Below are 26,044 nucleotides of genomic sequence, written 5' to 3'. Positions count from 1 at the left end.
TCTTACCATGCCAGAAGTCAGCCAGCAGTGCCGGCTTGACACCAGATCCAGGCAAGACCCGTCTGCTATGTGGGATGACTTGTTCTTTCGGCACTTTAGTTGTGGATTATGTTTGGGCTGTGTCTCTTGCCCTTTCAGTATTGTTTTCTTGTGCTTCTAAGTGTCCCTTTGTTTCTTTTTAGGTTATGTAGTATGGGTTAGAGATATTTTGTATGTTGTTTTTGTTTAATAAATCCGCCTTTTGGATTATTCCCTGATGTGCCTGAGTTCTGTTATTTAGTGTCACTTTGAAAGGACACACATCCAGCATTGACATATAATTGTTCTTTCAATTTTTGATAAAGATTACAGTGAATTGAGATGTAACTTGGCCCAGAGGTACGGTAGTACGCCCAGAGTAAGAAAGTGTTGAAAGTTGGACCTCAACTATTATGGATGATTTTTAATGAATTTTTGAAAATTGACATAATTCTATTGTATTGACTGTATTGAATTGAATATAAGTTTCCTTTAATTTCTGAGGAATTCTACAGTAAATCTGGATGAAACTTGGCACACAGGTACAGTAGGTGTCCCAGAGGAGGGATGTGTTGAAAGTTGGACATCAACTACTCAGGATGACTTTTAATGAATTTTTGAAATAAACATAATTGTAGTGTTTTGACTGTATTGCACTGAATATGAGTTTACTGTGATTTCTGAGTAATATTACAGTAAATCTGGGTAAAACCTGCCCCAGAGGTAAAGTAGGTGTCCGAGAAGAGGATTGTGTTGAAAGCTTGGCATCAACTTTTAAGAATGATTTTTAATGAATTTTTGAATATGCAACCAGACTGTCACGATGGCTGTATTGGGCTGTTCCATTGTAATTTGTGCGCGCGCGCGCGTGTGCGCGAGTCTAGGCTTTCAATCAGGATATAAAGCGAAAAGGCGCTACCGTAAAGACTGGTGTAAAAGCGCAAGGAAATTTATGCGGCGGATAGGAGGCGGCTGGCTTGACCGCGGCTCACAAATGACGGCTCACTTTACCGCGGTGAACAGAGGCAGCAATATAACATAGCTAACATTAACAGTGCAGTGAATCCTGCTTGTGCTGTGATATTCAGGACTGCAAACCGAGCAGCATCACTGACTTTCAGCTTGTTGTGTTTGTGGATATATGACTGACTTTAATTATCCACAAAATCATCACAATCTCTGTAAGATTAAGGTCGGCTATATATATATATTTTAAAGTAAAGGCTTTAAAACCAAGTTAACGCTGAAAGTACAAACATCACTAATGTCACATAACTTTGCCGACATGTGGCCAACAGTAATGTTTTTCACTATTAAACATTCGCACATAAATAAGTGACATGATATTGAGTACTTACTTTTGACAGTTCACTCTTCGGCCGCTCCCTTCTGCCGTATTTTGCGGTAAAATTATCCACACCCACCGCCGCGCTATGAGTTGAGGGATATATGGGACCACGAAGCGTGCACCGGACCACGCTTGATATTTGGGGAAATCGACGGCGCATTTGGAGTACACTTCGGATTGGGACAGCCGCTGTCGCGTCGCTGTGATGTAATAGGTCTCAAAATGCGTACTTCGAGCGTGCGGTCTCTTAATTGGGACACTAGGATTTAGTACAAAAAAGATAAGCTAGTAGCAAATATGATGGGGGGTTTTTCTAAATCTTCACACTGTTCGTGGGTGCCTTGGCCCTAGATTGTGCCTTTATCCACAAGGTGGAGTCATTTCACCATTAAAAACCCCACAACTTGGGAAGGCTGCCAGAAACCAAAGCAACAGGCAGACGCTGCTGCCAGACTCCGAGAAAGTCTAGATAGAATTGAGCTGATACTGGGTCAACTGAGCATGGCAGCATGGGATACTCGCTGATGATTCCTTTTGATGTAAAACTGCTCAGGCCATCACTGCATATTAAAAGTTTTTTTTAAAAAATCATCATAGTTTTCCATTCACACAAGTTTGAGTTATTCTAAAAATGTATTTGTGCGTTATTTAATTCGTTAGTAAGAATTCGCTTTTAAAATCGCATTCACTGACTTTTTGTGTCCAGGTCTGACAAAACTGTTTTCTTCTGTGCGCACATTTTCTTCAGTAGGCTGAAAGCTACCTGTAGGTGGTTGAAGCCCCAGGGTAAAGCTGTTATCTCTCTCCCTCTCTCTACCACACACAAACACAATAACAACAGCCAGGTTGCAGCCATAGCAACGCCACCGGTACGCCGTTAAGTGATGTGAATGGAAAGCAGACGGAGGCTTTGAAGTCCACACTCCTTCCTCTGCCGCCGCCCAGTCTCGCCCGGTTTAAGGTACGGAAGTGTCTGTTTGCCTGTAATGGACGAGGCGGAGGACAGCGAGGAGGAGCCCAAATTCCAGAAGGCTCGACCCTTTCAAATAGCCAGCTCGGCTGGATGCGAGGATCATGGGAGTAGCAGGGGGACCAATATGAAGAAATTCTCGCCAGGAGGCGGAGCCGTCTCTCCTGTGCGAAAAAACTCCAACAACAATGAGCTCTTCCTCTTGCGAGGCGAGGACTCCACACCTTTTACTCCCAGCGGCAGCTGTGCATTTGCTCTGTTGTGCCAGAGGGATGCTGCTGGCGGCACAGAGTCAGACCACAGGAGTGCAGGGGACACAGTGTCTGAGGCGGGCGTGATAGGAGAGGGGGGCATCGGTATGATATGCAACAAAAACGGAGACTGTAGAAGAGACCCGGCCAGTTCAGGCAGTCTTTCTTCTCTCATCTCAAGACAGGAGAAGCAGGCAGATGGAGTAGTAGCAGCTGAAGACGATAAGGAGCTGGCTGCGAGCATGGACGGCTCTGTCACTTCAGCAGGGTCCCTGACACAGGGGCCTGGGGCCGAGGTCAAGACGACGGCAGCAACGGAGAAAAAGGACTCCAGAGTTTCCTTCTCCAACCCCCCGAGTAGTAAAGGACTGGCTCAGCAGCCAAGAAGTTCTGTCACGTTCAGCAAAGCAGAGGACGGCTCTCAGATAGTGCCGGATGATGGAGAGTCCAAGGGGAATCAGACATACATGCAGCGGCAGTTTAGTGCCATGCTTCAGCCTGGAGTTAATAAATTCTCCCTGCGCATGTTTGGCAGCCAGAAGGCAGTGGAGAAAGAACAAGAACGCGTAAAGTCAGCGGGTAATTGGATTATCCACCCATACAGCGACTTCAGGTATGGGTCAAATTGTGTTAGGTCAGTGAAAGTGTTGCTGTAAAGAAGCTAAAGGGGTGTTTTTGAATGTTGCCCAGCGCCCATTCTTTACGTCAAACAACATTATATGTGAAGATTGTGGGAATATGAACATAAGTATGCTATTTTTAAACATTCAATGGTTATCTGGGGGAAAAAGTTGAACCTTACCCTATCATAAACAGAGCTATTTCTCTATTCCTGAAGCACCGAATGATGACATATGGGAGATTTTGTGTTTACACAAAAGCTCCATATTCCAGAGGTGTCACAAAGTTGACTCTAAATGTGTCTTAAAGTGTGCTTGGTTTCAGCACCGAGGACAGCTCCTCTAATAAAATGTGGGGAAACCAGGTTTCTTGTCTTTCTTATTTGAGTACCATCAAATATGTAAAGCCTGCTGTTTATTAACAATACATGGCTTGATTGTGTTAACTTACGGACAAAGCTCAACAGCAGGATGCGCATAACAAGAGTTCAAGTCATGACTCAGCAGCCGCTTCCATTAGTTCCTCTAATATAAGTAGCCACAGTGTCTTCCTCTTATCCTGCAACACTAACAAACATCGTTCATAATTAATCTGCCAGTTAATAATAGGTAAGTTGAGTAAAGTTATATAAAAATACTTACACAATTTTCTTACTTTAATAAACAGAGGAATATTCATAGATGCCTCGCATGGTCAGTTCACCAGCTGAATTATCTTTAAAACACAGGTTCTCATAATTCAGCACCTAATGCTGTGGCGTGACTGGCTATTGTGTGAATGTTTGTTCAAACCAATAAATGTCACATTAACTAACTACTGGAAATAGGTGATGGTGCACAACACCACAGCCGTGAAGGCTGCTTTATTGATTTGGGCTCTGGTTGTTGTTTGTACTTGACTTGTTTGGAGGGTATTCTGCTGTTTTTGCTTTAGTTGTCTTTTCTTTGCATGGTTGTGGTTAATGGGGTAAAGTGAAGGAACTATCAGGCATTTCATAAAATTTGAAAGATTTATCAGTTTGGATTGGGTTAGTTTTCTGAGTGTGTTCAGCCTGTGAGAGTGCATTGCTTCATGACACAGAGAGGGCCGGAAATATGCTTACCCCGTATCATAAATCAAGCAGAATCAGCTTCTTTCCTGATATGTGATATCCATAACATGTAGCAACACTGTCAATGTCTGGACATCAGATTTTAGACATGGTTTCTCTTCTCATATGCATAGCATCAGATTTTTCTCCTTTATTACTTTATTATTACATCTTTTTCTCTATCAGATTTCAGAGTTGTACACATGGCCCTATACTGCCCTTTGTTTGCGTGTGTTGGGATTAAACAAGCGCCTTTAATCATCTTCTACTCTTTCGTCCTGACAGGTTCTACTGGGACTTCACCATGTTAATGTTCATGGTTGGCAACCTGATCATCATCCCTGTAGGCATCACCTTCTTTAAAGATGAGACCACCACACCCTGGATCATCTTCAATGTGGTCTCTGACACCTTCTTCCTCATGGACCTAGTACTCAACTTTAGGACTGGTATCGTGTTCGAGGACAACACCGAGATCATCCTCGACCCCAAGAAGATCAAGAAGAAGTACCTGAAGAGCTGGTTTGTGGTGGACTTCGTCTCCTCCATACCTGTGGATTATATCTTCCTCATCGTGGAGAAGGGGATTGACTCAGAGGTGTACAAAACTGCCCGGGCACTCCGCATTGTCCGCTTCACGAAGATCCTCAGTCTGCTGCGTCTGCTGAGGCTGTCTAGACTCATCCGTTACATCCATCAGTGGGAGGAGGTATGCTGAGTTACAGCATTTCTATACGAACAGGAAAGTTTTGTTCAGTATTGAAGTTTAGCTTGGATAAATACTGGATAAAGTAAGTATATGGGACCAGATGGGGTTCTAATGCACAGTTTATGTAACACTTTTATATAAACAGATAATACTGAAAGGAAACACATAACTTCCACACTGAACATCTCTATTTTAGCTTTTTACTCCGTGGTTCTCAAACTTTGTAAGGCTAGGGGTCGCTCACAGGGAATCCACTTTTACAAGGACTATCTCATGATCCTGAAATAGATCAAGCATATGCTGACTACCATTTGGTCCTACCTACTTTTTAAACTGTTCAAATAAACCCTTAATCAATACTAAATACTTGATGCATGTGATGTGTCACATCTTGGGTTTCTACTGGTCCAAACATAATGTAGGTCAGTCTGTTTTTCATATCATTTTCTCATCATATGCATCCCCTGTGGTATAAGGTCTTTTTTTGTTACTGAAATCTTACAGAGGAAGACTTTTTTCCCAAAAGCATCAAAAGAAAATATTAAGTTTTTAACTTCTTCATACAATTATGTATGTTTTTTAATGAACTACTACTACTGCATAGCTTTAATGTCTAAAAAAAACTCATTAGCATCACGTTTGCTACACCTGACAGACACTACAGCTGCATTGATTATTGCTGTAATGCAGAAGTTAGTCAATTATGATCAGATGATCTGCTTACTACTTACTTACTGACTGGATATGTAAAGCGCTTTGGGGTCCTTAGGGACTAGTAAAGCGCTATATAAATACAGGCCATTTACCATTTACATTTATTACCCCTCCACTTTCAAATGTGCTCATTAATAATGAGAAACTAATCTAACTGGGCTCTAATTAAGAATTGTGCAGCAGTTTCCAGTGCAGTGGCTTGTTCTGTCAGTATAAGTCATTCTAGTATCACAGGAGAAGGCACAAAAAATTAGGTGTAGAGTTTTCTACTGCAGCAAGCCAAGATGAGTGGATTATAGGTCATCTTACTTGATCATCACATTGTTGATGCATTTAAAACTATATGAAAGAAAAAAACTTTCCACATAGTAAAAAATGTTTTGTTGCAGCATTTCAACCAATTAAGGCATCAAACAGCTGCAACCACATGCTGAAAGACTTGCTAATGCAAACCCCCTTGCATCTCTAATTGCATCAGGAAATAATGTTCTAGAGAAAAGTGCATTATCATCCATCATATGGCCCCATTTTACATAAACACAGCATTCCACAGCTTGGACTGTGTGTGTGCTTCTTTGTGCTTCCTTATTTGGCCTAAACAAGCATCTTCCAATCAAATGAGTGTCCCCTCACTCTGAAAATAACCACTGCTCTTCTGATTACACAGTGGTAATTTGGGTTTGACGAAAACCCTAATTACTCATTCAAACACAGACGCGTACACACACACACAGAAACACACACACGCGAGTGCTCCTTTGCTTCAACTTGGCCCTGCCCTGATCCTCTTAGTTCAGCTGAGCTCTGCTCTGCTCTGCCTGATCCAAACGGGGGGAACTGTTTGCCTCTTCTGCCCAGCTCAGCTCAGCTCAGCTTAAGTCCGCTCGCTGCAGCACTGTTTCCTAAAAGCTTGTCTTAGTATTGTGATGATTTCACCATATAGATCTATTGAAGGCCAGTACAGAGGTGAGGTGAGCACTGGGTAACAGTCGTGCTAAAAAACCATTTATGTGGAATGATCTCAGAATAAATCGCTTATGCATCTATGTTGGTGATACAGAAGCAGAGAAAAACAATTTGCTGAAGCAGGAAGCTTGCGTTGATGCCTTTTTCATGAGCTCGACAATGATGGGGAATGGACAAGAGCAAATGCACAAGCGTCAGGGATGGAAGGATAAAAAGGTTCATATCCGTCATACGCACTAGTTTTACTCTAAAAGCATTTTAGCAGTCTGACAGAAAGAAGCAGCAAATAGTTTATCTGTGTTTTTCAGGCTGTGACTTGTAGTCACAGTACTATGCTTTGACCCAGATTGTGGTGTGACAGTGACACATGGCCAGGTGCTGTTCTGGTGTTGGGGGGAACATTAGTCCTAGCTCATTAATCATAATGGGAACGCTTTCTAATCACAGGGCAGGGCCTCACAGCATGTTTCCCTTTCTGCGTCTTCTAAATGACCCAAGGCCATTAGCCAATACAGGATATACACAAAATGTGCAAAGAAAGTAGTTTCTTTTGTTGATTTTGATTTAATTACACATGGACCCAAAGCAGGCCTGGGGAAGGGATCAAAACTAAATTACTGTAAAGAGAAAAAATGAATATATATCAAAAGAGTGAAACAACCAGGTGCTGATGACATTTTAGAACTGGATAAGGAAAATGTGATGTGCAGCATACAGCTGAAATGCTACATATTTCTGAGGAAATTGTTTTGCACATTTTATAAATTACATTTAGGAGGAATTTAAATAAACTTTGATACAATTGCCATTATCCATCCAAACACAAATCATATGAAAAGTCCAAGAGCTATTTAAACTAGGATCATGCACATTAACAACTGGGGTATAACATGTGTCAGTTTTCCATATTCATGTGACTTGTATGTTTAGGACAGCAGGGCCTCTGAGGTGTAGAGATGTGTGACAGCATGCCCTGACCCTGCTGCTCCCAAACTGTAAATTCTAAACAGAAGCGGCTCCTTCATGTCATCACACGCACACACACATACACACACAAACACACACAAAGGCCTAGTTCACATTTAAGATGAATTTCTCAAGATCTAATCCCCACATACTTGTAAACCTACCCATACACAAACACACACAAAAACACACACGAACCACGATAATTTGGCCTGGCAGATAGCCAGCCAAGCCATAGTGAGTGGTGTTTACAAGGCTGTGACCACATCACCAGCTCCACGCAAATTAGCCTTCTTACCTGGGGTGAGCTTCTTAAGAAACAGCAGCGAGAGCCTGGCCTGGGCTGCTGATCAAAGCTTCATCAGCATCTAATGAGGTTTTATCATGAATGCACATTGCATGCCCTGTGGTCTCACACCTGGTTATAATGGAGAACCTCAGCCTGGGAATGCGAAGCACGTTTTTTGCTGTTTATAAGTTACTAAAAAACTGGTCAAAATTATACCACCTGTTATCATAGTTCATTAAATTGTTCAAATTTTATATAACAATAAATTTAGTTGTTAACAGACACGTTACCTATAAATAAACTGAGATATCAAATCCTAAAGTTCTTCCTCACAGGTCGTCATGTTACCTAAAGCTGCCCTAATAGATATTTGTATATTAGCAAGAGATGAATAACAACCTCTTGTGTGAAAGGTTCCTGTATGAGTGTGAAACTCACAAAAAACTTTCTCCAAACTTCCTTTCAGTTTGTGGATATTGTAGCAACCTCTCCATTGCAAGAACATGGGCAGCTTAACTAGACTTTGGGCTGCATGCCATGGAGGGAGAGAGAGAGCGAGAGAGAGCGATGTTTAATAACAGAGATGTTTCATTGTCAACCAACTTATCAACAGAAAATTTATAAATATAATGTTAATAATATTAATAACAATACAAATATCTGGCGAACGATTCCCTGCCAGACAGATATATTGAGTGATAGATAGCATGTGGTATGAAAGATTGCCTATATCCTTCCTTGTGGCAGCAGAGCTCAATCAGTTTGTTAGAGAAGTTGCTTTGCTACCTGCCTAGTAAGTGTTGCTCATAGTGGGCAGGATTGTCTGTGATGGAGAGCAGTTTGGTCAGTCACCTCTTCTCCATCACAGCTTCAGAAGTGCTATATTTTACTATAATAATTCACTCCCACTGCTCTCACATTACTGTGTTCAGGTAAACCTTTGAGGTTAGCACATAACTAGCATTTAAAACATGGCTAAATGTGAATATTAATTTGCCAGCGTCAACAAAAAAACTACATATGAAAACTATGTTTTCCTCATTTCTGGAAATTTTACAGCTTGTTAAGCTGTACCACGTGCCCAAAATGAATCTGCTAAATTTGCAAGAGTATGATTTATTTTCTTAAAAAAATATAATATAATAATTGTCCTACAGAGTGGATCAGGATTTGCAACTGTGCAAATTGTGCACAAGTTAAAGCTATTTTATATAGTCCCCACAGCATCACTGTTGCCAGTGCTATCAGCAGAATGATAACATGCTGGATGTGCTGTTTGTGAGAGCCGATAGAGTAGTGTTTACCATTGTTTTCAACTCTCGCTCAATCGCTATAAACACCAACTTTTCATTCTGCTCACACATCAGTTCTGGCTTCATTCTGGCCTCCTCTCCAAATCTGTAACCCTCACGTCCCATCTCTCCTCCTCCTGACAGATCTTCCACATGACCTATGACCTAGCCAGTGCCGTGGTGCGAATATTCAACCTGATTGGTATGATGCTACTGCTGTGCCACTGGGATGGCTGTCTCCAGTTTCTTGTTCCCATGCTGCAGGACTTTCCATCTGACTGCTGGGTCTCCCTCAACAAGATGGTGGTAAGAAAAAAATGCTCTGTGTGTATGTTTTTGTGTTCAGTGCGATCGTAAGTTAGACAATCACAGGAAAAGTGTTCACTGCACAACTAGCGTGGTGACACAGCTTATTTATTCAGACTGGAGTTGGGAGCTTTCGTTCAGCTTCAATTAACCCCCCACTAGTCAAACCCAGGAGACACGCCAGTGTACGGCAAGTAGGAGGTGGATGAAAGAAAACATGCTGCTGTCACTCAGTTCATATAGAAGCTCATGCAGTAATTTAGGTGTGCTCTTCTTTCTTTGTCCTGTCAAATGTCCTGTCCTCCTTCTGGGTGGCAGGTGGCTTCTAGCTGTCTGTTGGAAGACAGACCATTAGGAGAGGTTTTCACCAAAATTACTGCTGGCATGCATGAGAAAAAATAAATTAATAAAATGAATGCATACATAAATGTAAAAAGAAATTGATAGCTAGTATTGAAACACACTATCTTCTAATCCAACTGGATAATTAATGAAAAGTAATCATTAAAGTTTTGTTCATTTTGGAAAGCACTTATTGTCTAAGCTATAAAACAAAACCTTATAACATTGACTAAAGAACAGCCTCTGTTTGTCTCTATTTTATTTAAATTGCACGATTAATCACAAGTGTGGACAAATAAAGAGGAGAAACACCCAAAAAATACTGTTTGGGTTTTTATCATTTTGAACTTAATCCCTTTATCCAGTCTCACATGTCATTCTGCTTTGGAGATAACAGATTGGAAGGTGGTGAGTGGCAGTGGCCGGAGGCACAGACAAGTCAGAGGATACAAATACCTTTTATCATAAAACTGTATTTCACACATATATTCACTTTCACACATACAGTATGTTTGTTGGCAAACAGAAAAAGAATTGTGGTGGTTTCAAGGAAGCATTAGTGTCAGTGTCAATCCTGTTTGTCCCACAAAAAAAGAGAGAAACATTAGAATTGGTTTAAATATTTTGTATGAAGTACTCAAGGGATATTTTGGATACGGCAGCTGAGATGATAAGCTTAATGAATGGCTGTGACTCTGCGATTTGTACAGTGTGCATGCAATGTTGTTAACAGAGAGGTGATGATTGGTTTGTGAGCAGCTGTAAGTAAACTGGTGAAGCAGATTGCATGCAAGCGCAGGAGGAAGAGATCTGCTCTAATGGGTGTAAATAGATTGAGTTATAGAGGACAGTTTGCATTGCAGGGGCTGACTACAGGAAGAAAACAGAAAAAATAGTCTTAATCTTAATTAATTGACAGCAATATCAACAGTCCTAGAAACCATCGAATTATCTGACAGAGCTAAAAGACGTCATTGGTTGGCTGCCGGATGCTTATTTCTCCACATAACTGTAACTGTCTTGAAACCATTTTTTATGGGGAACATTACATCTTTTGCTCCTTCTCCTAAGGAAGTTCAGCATACCGGATAATTCCTTCTTTATGCTTTTGTCAGGCACTGGCTGACTCTGCTGCAGCTGAGAAATGCTTGATATGCTGGAAGAAAACCTTCTAATTTTGGCACAGAGATTTTTGGCATTCAGTTCCCTGAAATACACTGTGTACTATGGTGCTATGGTGTTTACATGAATAGGTGTGTTCTGTTATGAGTGTGTGTGATCTCTAGGAACAGATGGATCTCACACCAATTGACCCTAGGGGAGATTGTTGTTACTTCTCTGTCACTCCATCCCTTTCTTTCTAGTTTCATCTCTGGCCATCCTATTTCCTCTATCTCTCTTTCTTGAATGTATGGATTTGTATGTATGGAAAATTGCTTTATATGTTGCTTTTTCAGTGACTCTTTTATCCTTCATGCCCCACTTCTTCTTTCGCTGATATCTCCTTCCTTATACATTCAGTTTTCCAGAGTGACGTGTGTTGTTTAGGGCTTGTGCCTTTTTCCAAGCTCGCTGCCATAATGCCAGCGAGCACACATGTGGGTGTGGCTGCCTGGTGTGCCCTGTCACTGCCATTTCAGGGTAATCAAGGTCACATCTTCTTCAGAGCTGCTTTGAGTAAGAGATCCAGCGTTAAATGATCCTCGTGCCTCCTCGGGCTGACAGGCTGCCTGCCTGCACTGGACATTTATTGGACTCCACCCTGTTTTGCTCTCTGCGTCATGCATGCACTTAGGGTTATGGAAATAGGGCAAGAAAGCCATTCCTGAGAAAAACATGGGACTCGTTTCTTCAGTAGCTATTCTTATGTGCATTTTTATGCATGTCCCTTTATATAGATGTGTTGTGTTTGGCTGAGATTTGTGTGCATGTGATATATAGTACAGTATAACTAAGTGATAGTCAAAATATCCTCCTTCAGACTGTTTTTTTTCTGCAGTGTATTCATCTCTGCCTCTTAACACTCAATAAGGGAAAAGATACTCTTGCAGCAGACAGTGGTGTTTATTGTAAGTCGACAATCAGGCTCCTGCTGCAGAGTGATCAAGAGACCGGATGATCGTGGTCTGTTATGTAAGTGACTCTCTGTTATGTGAAAGATGACAGGTGGTTTTGTCCCATCTCCCTTGGCCTGATTGGCTGTTATATCAATGGCATTAGAATAAAGACGCTCTTTTCCTCTCGACTTCTTTCTCTGCATCAAAAATGAACTGCGTTTCTTTATAACTGGAGAAGCAGAAGAGCTGCTGTAACTGCAACAGAACACCAATTTGTGAGAACCTATTTATGCATTTGCACTGTATTGAGGCACACAGAGATGCACTTCAAGAAACATTCATGCTTTGGAAGTTGATAACGAGGCCCTCCATTCATTCTGAAGTGACCGAACCGGCAAACAGGCCTGTCAGTGCATATAAAAATAATGGACAGTTACTGTGTGAGGTCTGTGTGTGGAAATGTTGCATATGTGTGTGAATAATAACTGCTGTGTATGACCTGACAGCCACTCTCAGTGCTAATTTGGTACAGATTTTTAAGAAAAGTTAAAGTGGGTGGTGCTATTTACAGCAGGCAATACAACAGAGAGACTTTAAGAAACCAATTGACAAAGTTTAGCTAATTAAATGCATTTTTAAGTCAGAGTGACTGTTGCAGCCCACAGACATGTATTTTTGTTGAAGAGGATTAAAAATTCTTGCAAGGTCAAGTCATGTTGTAGCTAGCTAAAAAAATAGAAAAGGAAAAAACAGCCTCACGGGCTGGTTGGGGCTGCAGTCTTTGTGGGCCAAGTTGCCCCGGTGAAACCAACCCCATTTTATGAAGAAAAGTTGTCTTGTCATTTTTAGCCGTGTAGTAAAAAGCAGTGAATGCTCTTTGCTGCTTTACTTTATAATGAAGGCAAACTTCAAAATAAATACATAAATACAAACCTCAGTGTAACCTGAAGTGTATCCCATAGTTGGTTAGAAATCTAAATGTGGGAGGAAAAGCTTTTGAAATATGCTTAGGATGAGCAATTGTTGGAATACTTATATTTTTCTGAAACCTATCTGCAAAAAGAGAGATGAATATAAGAAAATTGCACACCAAAATGAGACTGATTGCTCCTTTAATTCAGCTCAGTTTTTAAGATCAGTATAAATAAGTAGAATATGCCTTCTATAGCATCATATTGTACAATGCATGTCAGAGACTGAGAGCTGAGTTAACTAAGAAATCTCATAGGTTTGAGAATGTAGTTCCTTTTGTGGGGTGGGGAAGACAACTGTGGCCCAACCCATTTGTTAGAGTGACTAATCACATTGTCATCCACAGACTTGTGTTGCTACCAAGGCTAAAAAACAAAACAGCAAAGCAAATGTCTCTTAAAAATGTCTCGAAGCCCTGCAGAATTATTCTTCCTCTCCTTTTTATTGTCAGTGTTTAAACAACCGAACTTGAAACTTGTACTTGGTCGAGAACAGAATAGATGCTTTTGGGCTTGACTCATATGGCCACAGCTTGCATCATTAACTAGACAGAATCTCTGGATGCACATGGCTGCACACAAACAGCAGTTGTGAATACTACAGCTGCGTCTCACTTTAGAGACCGGATCCTCCAAATGATACAGCCCACGCAGGTGGGGTTTGTTAGAGGACCCGATGGTCTGACTGAACCCTTATTTCTTTTCAGCAAAGACTCCGTGCGAACTTAAAGTACTATCAACCACTGTAGTCCACCTGTAATTTGTAACCTCAGAAAACTTAGACTTGCATGGCAAGTTTTTCAGTTTTGCTGAATGCGCATAGATGGCAGCTGTGATCTTCTCCCGTCCACATACAATACAAACATTATATCAGTTTTATATATATATATATATATATATATATATATATATATATATATATATATATATATATGTAGAGAGAGAGAGAGCTAAAGAGAAGAGATTAAATATTGCTTGCATAGCCAGCAAGTAAGTGGATCATTTTTATCTGTGTGGAGGGTTTTTCATTGTGAATATGATTCTGAATCTCTCCCTCCACATATTTGTCAAAGGAGAAATTCCACATAAAGGCTAATAAACCCAAAATCCAATAATAAGACCTTATTGAGCAGGAAGCTTCGATCCACAGAGGCAAATTCTTCTTACAGATCATTTCAATTGGACATATAATTTACAGGCATTCATTTCACATTCAACAAAGTCAATTAAACAATACACAGGAGTATGACTTCAATAAACCAGACTGAAACATAAAATCTGAATTATTGACACATACATCACAAGCGTTCCTTTAATGGGCTATTCCTATAAATTGTAGCCGTACTAGTAGATGGCTAGTATGGCTTTGGGGGATGTCAGTCCCACCAGTTTGGTTTACACTGAAATATTTCAAGAATGTTCATATGGATTTTAAAAACATTAAAGATACTGAATCATATTTGCTGTGCTTGTCCGTCAGCTTTTTACATTTTTACAAAACAAAATTGGTGACGCCAGTTTAATTTTGTGGAATAGCTGCATTTCCCCCCAGAAACGTCAGGCTTTAATCGTGGAAAATCTCTGAATATTAAAGTAAAATCACAGCATGTAAGTGAAGCAAATAACAGAAAATAAAAAAATACTGCATTTGGTTCACCCTTAGGTGACTTGCCCCACACCTGATGCTGAATGAAAAGCTTGTAGTTTAATTAAGGAAAGAAATTAAATAAAATTAGAAATTAAAACCTGTGATTTAGCGTTCATCTGATCTGGCGTCTTCCTCGTTAGTCCATCATTTATCTCTGACACGCTGAAGCTACAGTAGCTTTATGCATGAACACTCTAATCAAACACATTACGCTGTGCTGTTACAGTCAGCGTTCTTAATTAATACTGTTACGTAATTCAAGCAGACACCAAAACATCTTGCAACTTTCTGGACTCATTTGCATTTGAATAATAAATACAAACATGGACCCACTGCTTCTAAATAATGAATCTTTACATTGCTAACAAGCACTTTCATGGAACTTTACATATTAAAGTTCTAAATGTAGGCTCTTTGAAGCAAACCAAACTCCCTCTGTCACTTGTAGACTTTCAGAGAGAGGGACTGCAGTGTGTTTAAGAGATGTTCAGCACTCATACAGCTGAATAGATGCTGTGAGCCAAACACCTCGTACACCCAGCCGGGTGTGCCAGCATGCACGTACACCCACTATTCTATAATTACGCCATCGTGCATCATAGATGTCCCATACTCCCTTTGTGCTCTCCTCTAAATGTATTATGTACAATTAGCGATCATCGCCGTTGCTCAGTGAAGACTGATAGCGAATAAAATGAACACAAGCGCTAATTTAATTCGTCCCACCCATCTCACTCCCCACCCTCACATAGGGTGGTATCTCTGTAGAATTAGTTTATTGTGTTATTATGAAGGTTGTAATTTTCAATAGTAACAGACAGCTGTGCACTGTGTCAGTTTTAATCACTTGTTATCACAAACTTGAACACATGCTAACTGCTTGCAGCTGGTCAGTGTGTGTGTTGCTCTCGTCTCAGAGGGTTTTCTTGGTCATGCAGTCACATGCGAGCGAACAGTTCAACACTGAGGATGCCATGATTATTCACTTTCTTTGTTCTCAAGACTGCAAAATAGCACGCATCACGAAATGCCACCTTTATCTCTAAAGCATCATATGCCTCAGAATGAGTTTTGCTGTGTGTTTAGAGGACCCACGATGCTTCTCCTAATTTTCTGTTTTCACTGTTACCTAGGAGGATTGTCACGTGTCAGCATATGTACGAGTAAACCCTGTGAGCCAAAACCTCAGGCATACGTTTAACTTTCATAGATTTGTGATCAGGAGTTTACATCCACTCATGATGGGCATGAATGTCAGGGTAATGTTTGGGCTTTTAACGATTTCTTTGAAGTGTTCTTTTTCCAGGATGGAATAATTGAACAGCATTCATCTTTAATGACTAAAAAAAAAAATGAATCTGGTGCACAAGTCAGACAGTTTTGGTAGCCATCAACAAGTTCTGGCATAAATCTAGCTGGATATTTGAGCACCCCTTTTGACTGAATTGACAGGGTTCATTCTTTGGTCGGTTTCCTGGCACTGATCCGGGTTTTAAGGATAATCCACAAGTTTTCATTAGGGTTGAGGTCGGGGCTTTGGAGAGATCATTCCAGAAGGTGGATGAGCCATTTTTAAACAACTGCAGATTTCAACATCATCAGTTTACACACAGCAAAACTGTGTATTTGTTTGTTTACCTCCCTCTGTTTTGTCTTTCAGGTGTTGTCTGTCATTACAAATGCAGCAGTCGTAGACACTGCATGTCTGATTGCTTCATCCCCGACTTTTTTCCCCACCCCCATACTTCTTCTTCTTCTGTTCCTCCACTTTCTTCTCCTATCTTTAGCCAATGTGGCCTTCACTTGTGTTGTTTACATATACCATTCTAATGTCACAGCAAACTCAGGGTCAGTTGTAGTCTCGAGTGGCACCTGGTGCGGTCTTCTGCTGCATTAGCCTCTCTGCTTCAAGGTTTGACATGTTTTTATAATGAGTGGTAGTTTAAGTTACACTTACCTTCCAGTAATGTGGCCATTCTCCTCTGTCCTATGACATAAATAAGGGTTTTTGTTCAGCGACCCACTGCTCACTGTATAACTCATTTTTTTCAGATGATTCTGTATAAACCTTATTGTTGGTTATGATTGAAAATACCAGTAAATCAGCCCTTTCTGAAATACTTCTGGTATTGCCTGTCTGGCACCAATAGCCATGCCACATGTAATGCATATACATCCTACATTTGTGCTTATGTCATGTACTTGTGTGACAATCAGATCAGAAACAGAAAGCTTACCTGCAACATGAGCCATGACGTCGCCCAAATCATTTCTGGGAACACGGCATGCGCTAATTTACACCTGGGCTTTCAGTAACAGCCACATGGCCATAAGACAGTCAGGGTATTGCATCTTCCACCCATAGATGAGTTATACTCTCACCCCTTGTGCTTGTACCAAGATAGTAACATAAAAAACTACTGCCAGTGACTGTAAATTTATAGTAATGATGTCTTATAAATGTCACAATAGCATGCTGCAGTAGTAGATAAGCTATTTTATCATCAGGAGTTGTGGTATAGATCAAAAAGAAACAGGCTAGGGGCAATTTCATGATTTTATAGAATGTGCTCATGAACTGATGTAACCCAGGAGTATGAATGGATGACTTTGTAATTACTTATTGTATACAGTATCTTTTATACAAATAGTGTTTATTTATATGTTTTTATTCGTTTTTTGAGCACTTTGTATCATTAAAAAAATTGTAATATCATTCAATGTCAATATCAATATATTTATATTGCGGTGAAGCTCTGTCGGTTGAAATACAGTGTGTACTGTATATTAATGTACACATGTATTTGACTATAGGAGAATAAGCTGGAAACAGGCAGATACATGCAGCTGACTGAAAGAGGGTGTTTATTTCAACACCTTGGGGCTCCCTGCTCCTGCTGCTTATTCACCAGCAATGTGGCCCACATGCTGATGGCCACTCCACGTCTGTTCGCCACCTGTGGCAGTCAGGGAGACTTATGCTTAATTTATGCTAGCCTGGTTGTGTCCATTTGCAGAGGTATTTGCCTATGAAGCGCTTACGAGAGGGGTTTTCAGCAACTGCAACCGAGCTCCTGTGCAGTCCTCCAAAATCCCTTGAAACGGATGATGCTGTGTTGCAGTCAAATGCTGATTGGTTGAGAAGGGAGCAGAGGGAAGGGAGCAAAAGGAGAAACCATTAAGGATGAAATTAAAAAATCTGTATTTACAGCACAGACAGTCGCTGCAGTGGACACTTTTTATTGTTCCCAACACTTGATTTCACTTTGATGGACCAATAGAACAAAACATAGCAGACAAGTTGTAGCATATATATCTGACACTGGGGGCAGTCACTGCAGGAAGATGACCAGTCTGCTCACAGACTGTCAATGGACTGCCTACACACTACCTCCATAATTTGTCAATTAGTCTCAAACTCTGCACTTTCATATATTCTCAGGGTTTGCAGATAATATTTGTTATTTTAATGTGCTTAATGATTAATGTTTACGAATTAAAGTAAAGGAAGTATTGTAGTTGGAAGGTGGTATTGTGTAGATCAGATTATACAGCTCTGTTTATTTCCCTAAACAAAATCAGCAGGCCGAGTGACACAAGGGCACAAGAGTTTCTGGTAAACCCCATCCCTTGAGACCAAGTGCCTTTGAAATTTCATCTTCTTTATTTGCATTCCTCCAAATCACCTTTAAAATGCTAAATTATAAAGACCTGACAGCATTCCTTCTCCAGTACATCCTTTTTTACCTCTTCCAAAACTAGCAGAACTTGAATCTTAAATTTAATGCAAATGCCAGAGAAAAATATGTGTAGTCAATCAGTGGCTGACAGGTTGAGGAGCCGCAGAAGAAACACACATACACACACATACTGTGGTACATGTGTGTATGTGTGAGAATACAACCATTTGAGGGGAGGATGTGAGGTTCAGTAGTGCCTGTGGAGGGCTTTCTAATGAACCCTAAGGTAGAATGAGTGTGCCAGAACCAATCAAAGACACACTGGAGTAGGTAGATGTATGAGCTCCTCATTAACCAAACACTGTGTTTCCATCTTCTTCTGCGTAGCCAAGGTGAGAGGATGTTTTTCAACGATGATGATTGGGCTAAACCTGAAACAATCACCACACACGGAACCACAGACCACAGGAATGTCTTACTCTTTAGATGACTCATTCTTTAATTCACCCTCTCTTGCATCAGTCTAATGTGTATGAACAGTATATCTTCAGCAAAGAAGATAAGAAGAGTGTTTCAGGTGTCAAAGCCAAAGCATGAAACCAAAAATATGAAAGTGGAGGTTATTCTAGGATCTTGATTTCTCTTATTTCTTTCCAATCTCTTCAATATTTTTTTCTTTAACTTATATTTTGTTTACTAAACTGATTCTTACCCTCATATCTCTTTCTACAGAACGACACATGGAGCGAGCTGTACTCCTTTGCCCTCTTTAAAGCCATGAGCCACATGCTGTGCATTGGATATGGAAGACAAGCCCCAGAGAGCATGTCGGACATCTGGCTGACCATGCTCAGTATGATTGTAGGAGCCACCTGCTATGCCATGTTCATCGGCCATGCCACCGCGCTCATCCAGTCACTTGACTCATCTAGACGTCAGTACCAAGAAAAGGTAGGGCTCTGACTCACCGTTGGTGTATCACCATTTAAAAAAGGAAAATCTGGAATTCAGGTGAAGCAGACATGTTTGGGACAGTTAGTTAAAGCTGGTATTAATATTAATATTTTAACAAAAGTATTATTTTCTTGTTTGTAATGCCTCTGTTTAATTACTGCATGAAAGGTGAGACACTAGATTTTTTACTCATGTGTGGATGGAGACGCAAAAGTGAGATAAAAATGCATATTGTAGTCCTAGGATAGACAAATGTTTCCCAGGGCGTTTGCCAAATCAGCTTGGTGATGATATATAATGAAGATTCTGACCCCCTCAAAACAACTACTTTTTTGCGAGTTCACAAAATAATTGTTTTGCTTTTTATTTCCCTTGATATTCGATCGTATTTTCAGGACTTTAAAACATTTTATTTTATGTCTTTTAAAATCAATAATCCTCAAACCACACTATCTGCACTCATCTTTGGAACAGTTTCTCCCTTCTGAGGAAATAATCTGCCTGAGAACAGTGGACTGTGTTTTTGTGGATTATCCTGGATTACTGGGACCCCTTTTCTGGAAAGGATTGCTGATGATATTTTTTTCTTAAATTCAATTTATCCCAGGTGTTAGCAACACAAGCAAAATTTAATTTAGTTCCACTTTACCAGTGTGGTAAATCTAACAGCATAACTGAGTTAGCAAGTTGTACTGCAAGCGATACTGTAATTTTTAGTATTTTGTTGAAATAAACAACAAAAAATAAGGGGGTTGAGTTTATCACAGTCTATCTTTAGCTCACTGGTGGCATAGATCAGGGGGTCCCTCTGTTCCTTTCTGATCTCATAAGGAGACTCCAAAAAGAAATAAAAATTCACAGTTTGTGCCTTACAGCAACATGGATAAGGTTATCACATACTAATGAACAGAGATGGGTCGCTCATTTGGCTCCAACCTATTTTGATAGGAACAGCTTCTGCTCTATCAGTTCGATATTCATGGGTTCAGCTCACTGGGCTTCAGCCAGTCTGTCGTCTCTGTACAACAGCAGATCAAAGCTTTAGGACTCTGCAGACCATGGAGGGGAGCTTGCTCCTGCTTTTTCTTAATGGTGACAGTGTTATTGGTGCTCTGTGTCTTGTTAGTTTCCTTAGATACTGGGTGATGTGAAGATGTCTCATGCTATCTGATCCCATACCGATCCATACAGATATGATAAACTGCAAACATTGCACGGTCACAGAATTGACCCTATTTAGTAAAATAGGGCGATCGTGGCTCAAAAGTTGGGAGGTTGCCTTGTAATTGGAAGGTTGCCGATTCAAGCCCCGGCTCGAACAGTCTCGGTCGTTGTGTCCTTGGGCAAGACGCTTCACCCGTTGCCTACTGGTGGTGGTCAGAGGGCCCGGTGGCGCCAGTGTCCGGCAGCCTCGCCTCTGTCAGTGCGCCCCAGGGTGGCTGTGGCTACAATGTAACTTGCCATTACTAGTGTGTGAATGTGTGTGTGAATGGGTGGATGACTGGATGTGTAAAGTGCTTTGGGGTCCTTAGGGACTAGTAAAGCGCTATACAAATACAGGCCATTTACCAAAAGTGAAACAATGAATTATAATAAAGAAATGATTTGAAATCAACAGTTTTATTCCTTTATAAAGTGTTTGGTAACTTTGTTAAGTGTATCAAATGAAATTAAATCATTTTCACTCACTTTATTAATTGATCATTAGCAAGTGCGAGGATCTCTATAAACACAGAGTTTTGGCTGTTCTGCAGAATTCAGACATGTTGACACAAAGTGATGGAGGAAAGATAATAATAATAATTTCAAAGAATCTGTTATCGCTGCTGCTGCTCATCAATATGGAAAGTGTTGCAAGGCCATTGCCAATTCTGAAGTTAATTACTCTACAATGGGAAAACATTCAACACAGCTGCCAGTCCTCCCAGGAGTAGACGCCCTAGGAAATTCAACCTACACCCAGGTAAAGTGCGAAAAGCCCAAGAGCTCGGAGTCTACAAGCCTTACTTAGCGTGTTTGAGTTGGCGTATAATGAAATATGTATTGCATGAATAAAATTGCCATTGCCAACAAGGCTGAAGAAGTATAAATGATTATTATTATTAGGAAGGGTTTCCAGGAGAAAGCACAGCTTATATTTGTAAAGCATCATCTGAACTAACCACAACACTTCTAGAACAACGTCGTTTGTACAGACAAGACTAAAGAGGCCATAACGCACACCTCTCTGTTTGGCAAAAACCAAACATAGCATATCATACATTAAAAAAACAAGTGCAGCTATGGCCTAGACCTCAGCCAGATTGAAATGCTGTGGTAGAGAGCTGCGCAAAAATGAATGCTCACAAACCTAGATAAAAGTTGGGTACAATTCCTCCACAATGGTCCTGAGTCACGGCTGCTTCTGCATTTTAGCTCAGTGCTTTGTTAAATAAATAATGATATGGTGAAACGTATTGCATGTTTTTGTTCATCTCATTTATTTCCTTTTAAGACGTGGTAAGCACTGTCTGCACATTTATCTTTAGGAGACAAAAACATTAAAGCAACACTGCTATGAAACTGACCCTTAGTGATTTTGCCACTAGCTACATCTGGACTGCCCTGTACCTCCTATCAGCCCGAGCCAGTTGCAACATCAGCACAATGCCAACAATTGTTTTAAAGCTACTTACTGAAGCAAGCAGATATAGTTTGCTAAAAGTAGTGATAAAACATTTAAATACTTAAGAGAGAGGTTAGAACTTTAAAACAGGTAAACACTGCTCACATAATCCATAAAACTACTTATAGATATAAATATTGGTTGAAATACTGTCCATCTGACAGGGATATGCTGTAAAGAAAGAAAACATTGGGAAGCACTGATGACCACTTTCCCATTAACACAACATCCCCCTCTTATCTCACACATACTGTCTCTATTTATGATCCAAATTATAAACAGACCAATAATCAAACAATATATGTCAGCTCTGATAAAAGCAGAAAAATGCCAGCATGTCAAACTCCATCCCACGGTAAACAGATCCACATCTCTCTTTGGGCAGTGCATGCAAACAGGAGAAGATGCTTAGTGTGGAAGTTATGACATTTCTGTCTTGACACAGCATGCAAGCGCTAACTGTTGACTTTGTGTTATGTCAATACAAGTTCATGCTGTTGCTAGCATTTAGACTATCCTACAAAAAGAATCTGTTTTGTCAGCTTGGCGAGTTCCAGCTCATAGCTCTGTCTCCAGCCTGTTATCTGTTGGCAGGACGTATTATGAACCGCTGTGATGCACTGTTTAGTTCAGTGGTTAATGATGAACAAACAGTCACGAATGACTGGATGTTGGATAAGTTGGCTCGGTCCAGCCTTGCACTGTTTAGCTGTGCTGTTTATTATTTCACTGTTCTGCATCATGGAAGAATTGTGGATCTGAAAGACGGCAGGAATTGAAGCTACAGACGTCACAGCATTAATAAAACACAGAAACATATAACTGACACAAAGCAGACTGCAGCATGGAGTCAGACTCTCATTTCCCCTTTCTGTTTTTTTCCCCAGTATCTCTTGAGTTGCTGTTAGAGAAAGGGCTGTAATCTGTGTTTAATGCAAGATGGCCTTATTTAGATTTATGGCATTAATGAAAAAACAGCCCAACTGAAACCCAGTCACAATAAAGTAGCATGTATATGTCTACCAAATAAGCTCAGTAAAGGGTGAAAAAAGTTTAAGGTGGTCGAAGATGTGTTGAGGTACAAATGGGAGTGGTGTAGTACTGATTCCAATAAGGCAAAAAAAATGCAAAGCAAATTCAATTGAAATCACATTTCTGGCTTTTTGCTAACAGACAAACATGGGCAGAATCAACATAACCTCCTTTGAAGAGGTAGTATAATGACAACAAAAATGAGAAACGTTGAAAATAGCAATTGCCCAAATGTAGTTCACAAAATTCATAACAAGCAAGCAGAAAGGGCAAAAATTAAATAATGAAAAGACAAATGAATAAAGAATAAAATGCAGCTGGGAAATAAAAATAGAAAACATGATCAAAAGGAAAAACAACTCTGTGAAATGAAATTAGATTTTTTTTTTTTTTTTTAAATGCATGGGTAAGCATCGCAAGGTTAAAAGTTGGCAAGATCAAAAGGCAATCACATAAAAGCAAGTCTACGGGAGTGTATTTTGAGAAGTGGATTTAAAAGATGGTGCTGAATTAGTGATGGATTTCTTTGAGTGGGGCAGTCTACAGATCTAAGGTTGCTGGGTGCAAATGGCAACTACAAAGAGCTCACAGCAAAGACTATGGATCCAGAGAGCCATTGCTTCTGTCAGGATGTTTGAATTCAATTTTTAAAACATTAATTTTGGTTTAAATTTAGTGTATCTGCCTATTTCTTTTCATAACTTCACTGAGGTGAACTTCTGGCCACGTGATAGTCACATGATGATAGTCCGTCATGTGTTTGCAGTACGCAGTATGCAATACAAACTCCCCATTTAATCATTTTAACATAAAAAAGGATCTAACTCTTGGGATGAACCAATGTTGTGTCTACACATAACAGACAGCTTAGCAAAGAATTAACTAGATGCATCTGGAGGGCAAGGTCAGGGGAGAAGTACAACAGTCATCTGTAAAACACGGTGGAGGCCATATCATGTTTGGGGGCTGCATTTCAACTAGAGGCTTTAGAGATATTGTCAATGTAACTCTGAATGCGCAAATGTACCATCTTTCTTTGATCCACCATGCATTCCCATCTGGAATATGCCTACTGCACCTTCATTTTCTCAAACACACTACCAGTGTTGTAAAGTCATACACAATGGAACACTATCAGTCATGGACTGGCCTTCCAGGAGCCCAGACTTCAACTTTATAGAAATAACGTGGGATCATGACAGAGAACGGAACAAAAGGCAGCCAACATCCTAAGAGCTTTTAGACTGTGTTGAAGAATAAAGGTGGTCAAACCAAACATGGACTTTCATGTTTGTTATAAGAATTGCGCAAACCAAATACTGTATTTGTGTTTGCTTATATTTCAATGTATCACTGGACTCACTGACCATTGTTCTTGCAAAATATAACAATATGGGGGGTTGCTCAAGACCTCCGAACAATGGTGTCTCATTCTTTTACAGATATTTGCTGTTATTTTAGAGAGAAAATAGTAGAATATAAATATTTTAGAACATGTTTTAATTTTTTATTTAATTGTTAGATGATATTCTTTTGACTTTTACAGTGTCAAATATCATGAAGTGTTCTTTTGGTGCTTGGACCCTGGATCTTTGAAAACCCTCTTCCCGTCTTCATTCTTCCATCTCTCTCCTGTTTTATGTGTCCATTCGCCCTTGACTGTTGGGCAATACACCATCTGGTAGCGGACACCGCACATGGACAGAGGGCATTAGCCCTTATGTAACTGTACTCCCTCTCCTCCTACCCCATCACTTCCTCCCCTAAAGAGCCACGGAGCAGTGTGTCCAAACAGTGGTGAGAGGAGGAAGATGTGACCCCTGGGGACTCACATGATGAGCAGAGATGCACTTGGCCTTAACACATCAAACAGCGACTTCAAGAACTACTCACTTTATAACCTAGACAATCACTTGAGTCCTGACCTGGACAACTTGGGACCCATCTCTTGCATGTGATAGATCAGATCTACATCATCTGAAGTTTGACCCCCAAAAATATTTTTACTTAGCATCCACTTACTTGTCCTTTGTGGAGCTCACAGCCACTTCTCAAGGCTTAAAGTGAGAAATGCCAGACTCTCCTTTGCAGTTGACGCTCATTATCGAATGTTTGGCTAAACAGCAACTTCTGCTGGTTCCGTGTTAAAGTCTTTCTGTAATCAATTAAACATCCATGAATACACCTAAACTTGTGTAAAAATCCATGAAGGCGGTGCGAATCTGTGTCAAAATGTAAATTATATCCTTTGATATAATCATGTGTAATCCTATTTTGTTAGTCTTATGTGCCATTAAGAAATCAGTGTTATCGGTGTAATTTTTGAAATATGTTAAAATCTATTATTATAGTAACAGTAATAATGATAATAACCCATGGGTCTGTCTCCACTCTTCAGTCAAAAGCTAAAAGGGTACAGCTGAAATTGACTTAGGTTTTATAGACTTAGAACAGCTCACACACAGACAGATATAAGACCGTCACATCTCATGCCATGACTCTCAGTGACATGGCCCATTAATACGAGCACCAATTCAATTTCTCCTTTCCCTCTGTGGCAGCTTACAGTGACAGCCATGCATCATGCTTGCAAGCCACCAACTAGGGCTTTATGGCCAATCAAAAAAATAGAAAATCTGTGCAACTTCTGCAGCTATGACCTCCAGACTCTCTGACTTAATTTTATAAAAAAAAAAATACTTTGCTTCATACAAGTCCTACAGAAGAACCTGATTTCAGTGTCATCTTTCTCCTTGGGCACACTTTGTAAATTTAGAGTCCATTATTACTACAGTTCAGAAGCATATCATCTGCACCTGACGTGGATGTATTTGTTTGTACAATCAAAGGCAATTACAATGATGAAAGAGCAATCTTTAAACAGATGCACAGATATATTTAGGGAAACTATAAATACACACAAGAAGTTGAATAAGGGATAAAAAAGAAAAAGAAAAAGGTAAAACTGACAGAGACATGCAAGGAAAGTGATTAATCCTTTATTTATCCAGGTAAAAAATCTCATTGAGATTAAAAATCTCATTTCCAAGAGAGACCTGGCATCAAAGTGATTAACAAAGTAAAATATACATCAGAGCACAGGTAGATAAACAGGGTAAAGAAAGCCGGGAAGCTATGTATTAACACAAAGAAAC

The 26,044-nt window shown here is 40.2% G+C and overlaps 1 protein-coding gene across 1 annotated transcript in view; it reads left to right on the top strand.

The window, feature by feature from the left end:
- The first annotated feature begins 1,933 nt into the window (after positions 1-1,933).
- Positions 1,934-26,044, top strand: part of hcn2b (hyperpolarization activated cyclic nucleotide-gated potassium channel 2b) — a 42,986-nt gene continuing 18,875 nt past the window's right edge. Inside the window, exons 1-4 of the mRNA XM_086283041.1 lie at positions 1,934-3,200; positions 4,584-5,007; positions 9,379-9,540; positions 18,971-19,189. Coding sequence (XP_086139167.1) covers positions 2,353-3,200; positions 4,584-5,007; positions 9,379-9,540; positions 18,971-19,189 — 1,653 coding nt within the window. The 5' untranslated portion in view covers positions 1,934-2,352. The remainder of the gene's footprint in view (positions 3,201-4,583; positions 5,008-9,378; positions 9,541-18,970; positions 19,190-26,044) is intronic.

This window comes from Aulonocara sp. 'chitande type north' Nkhata Bay, linkage group LG23 (genome assembly GCF_057382095.1).
Source record: "Aulonocara sp. 'chitande type north' Nkhata Bay isolate Kocher_YH1m ecotype deep benthic linkage group LG23, A_spYH_male_GT1.1, whole genome shotgun sequence".
NCBI lineage: Eukaryota > Metazoa > Chordata > Actinopteri > Cichliformes > Cichlidae > Aulonocara > Aulonocara sp. 'chitande type north' Nkhata Bay.
This window is presented reverse-complemented; position numbering and strand designations above follow the sequence as displayed.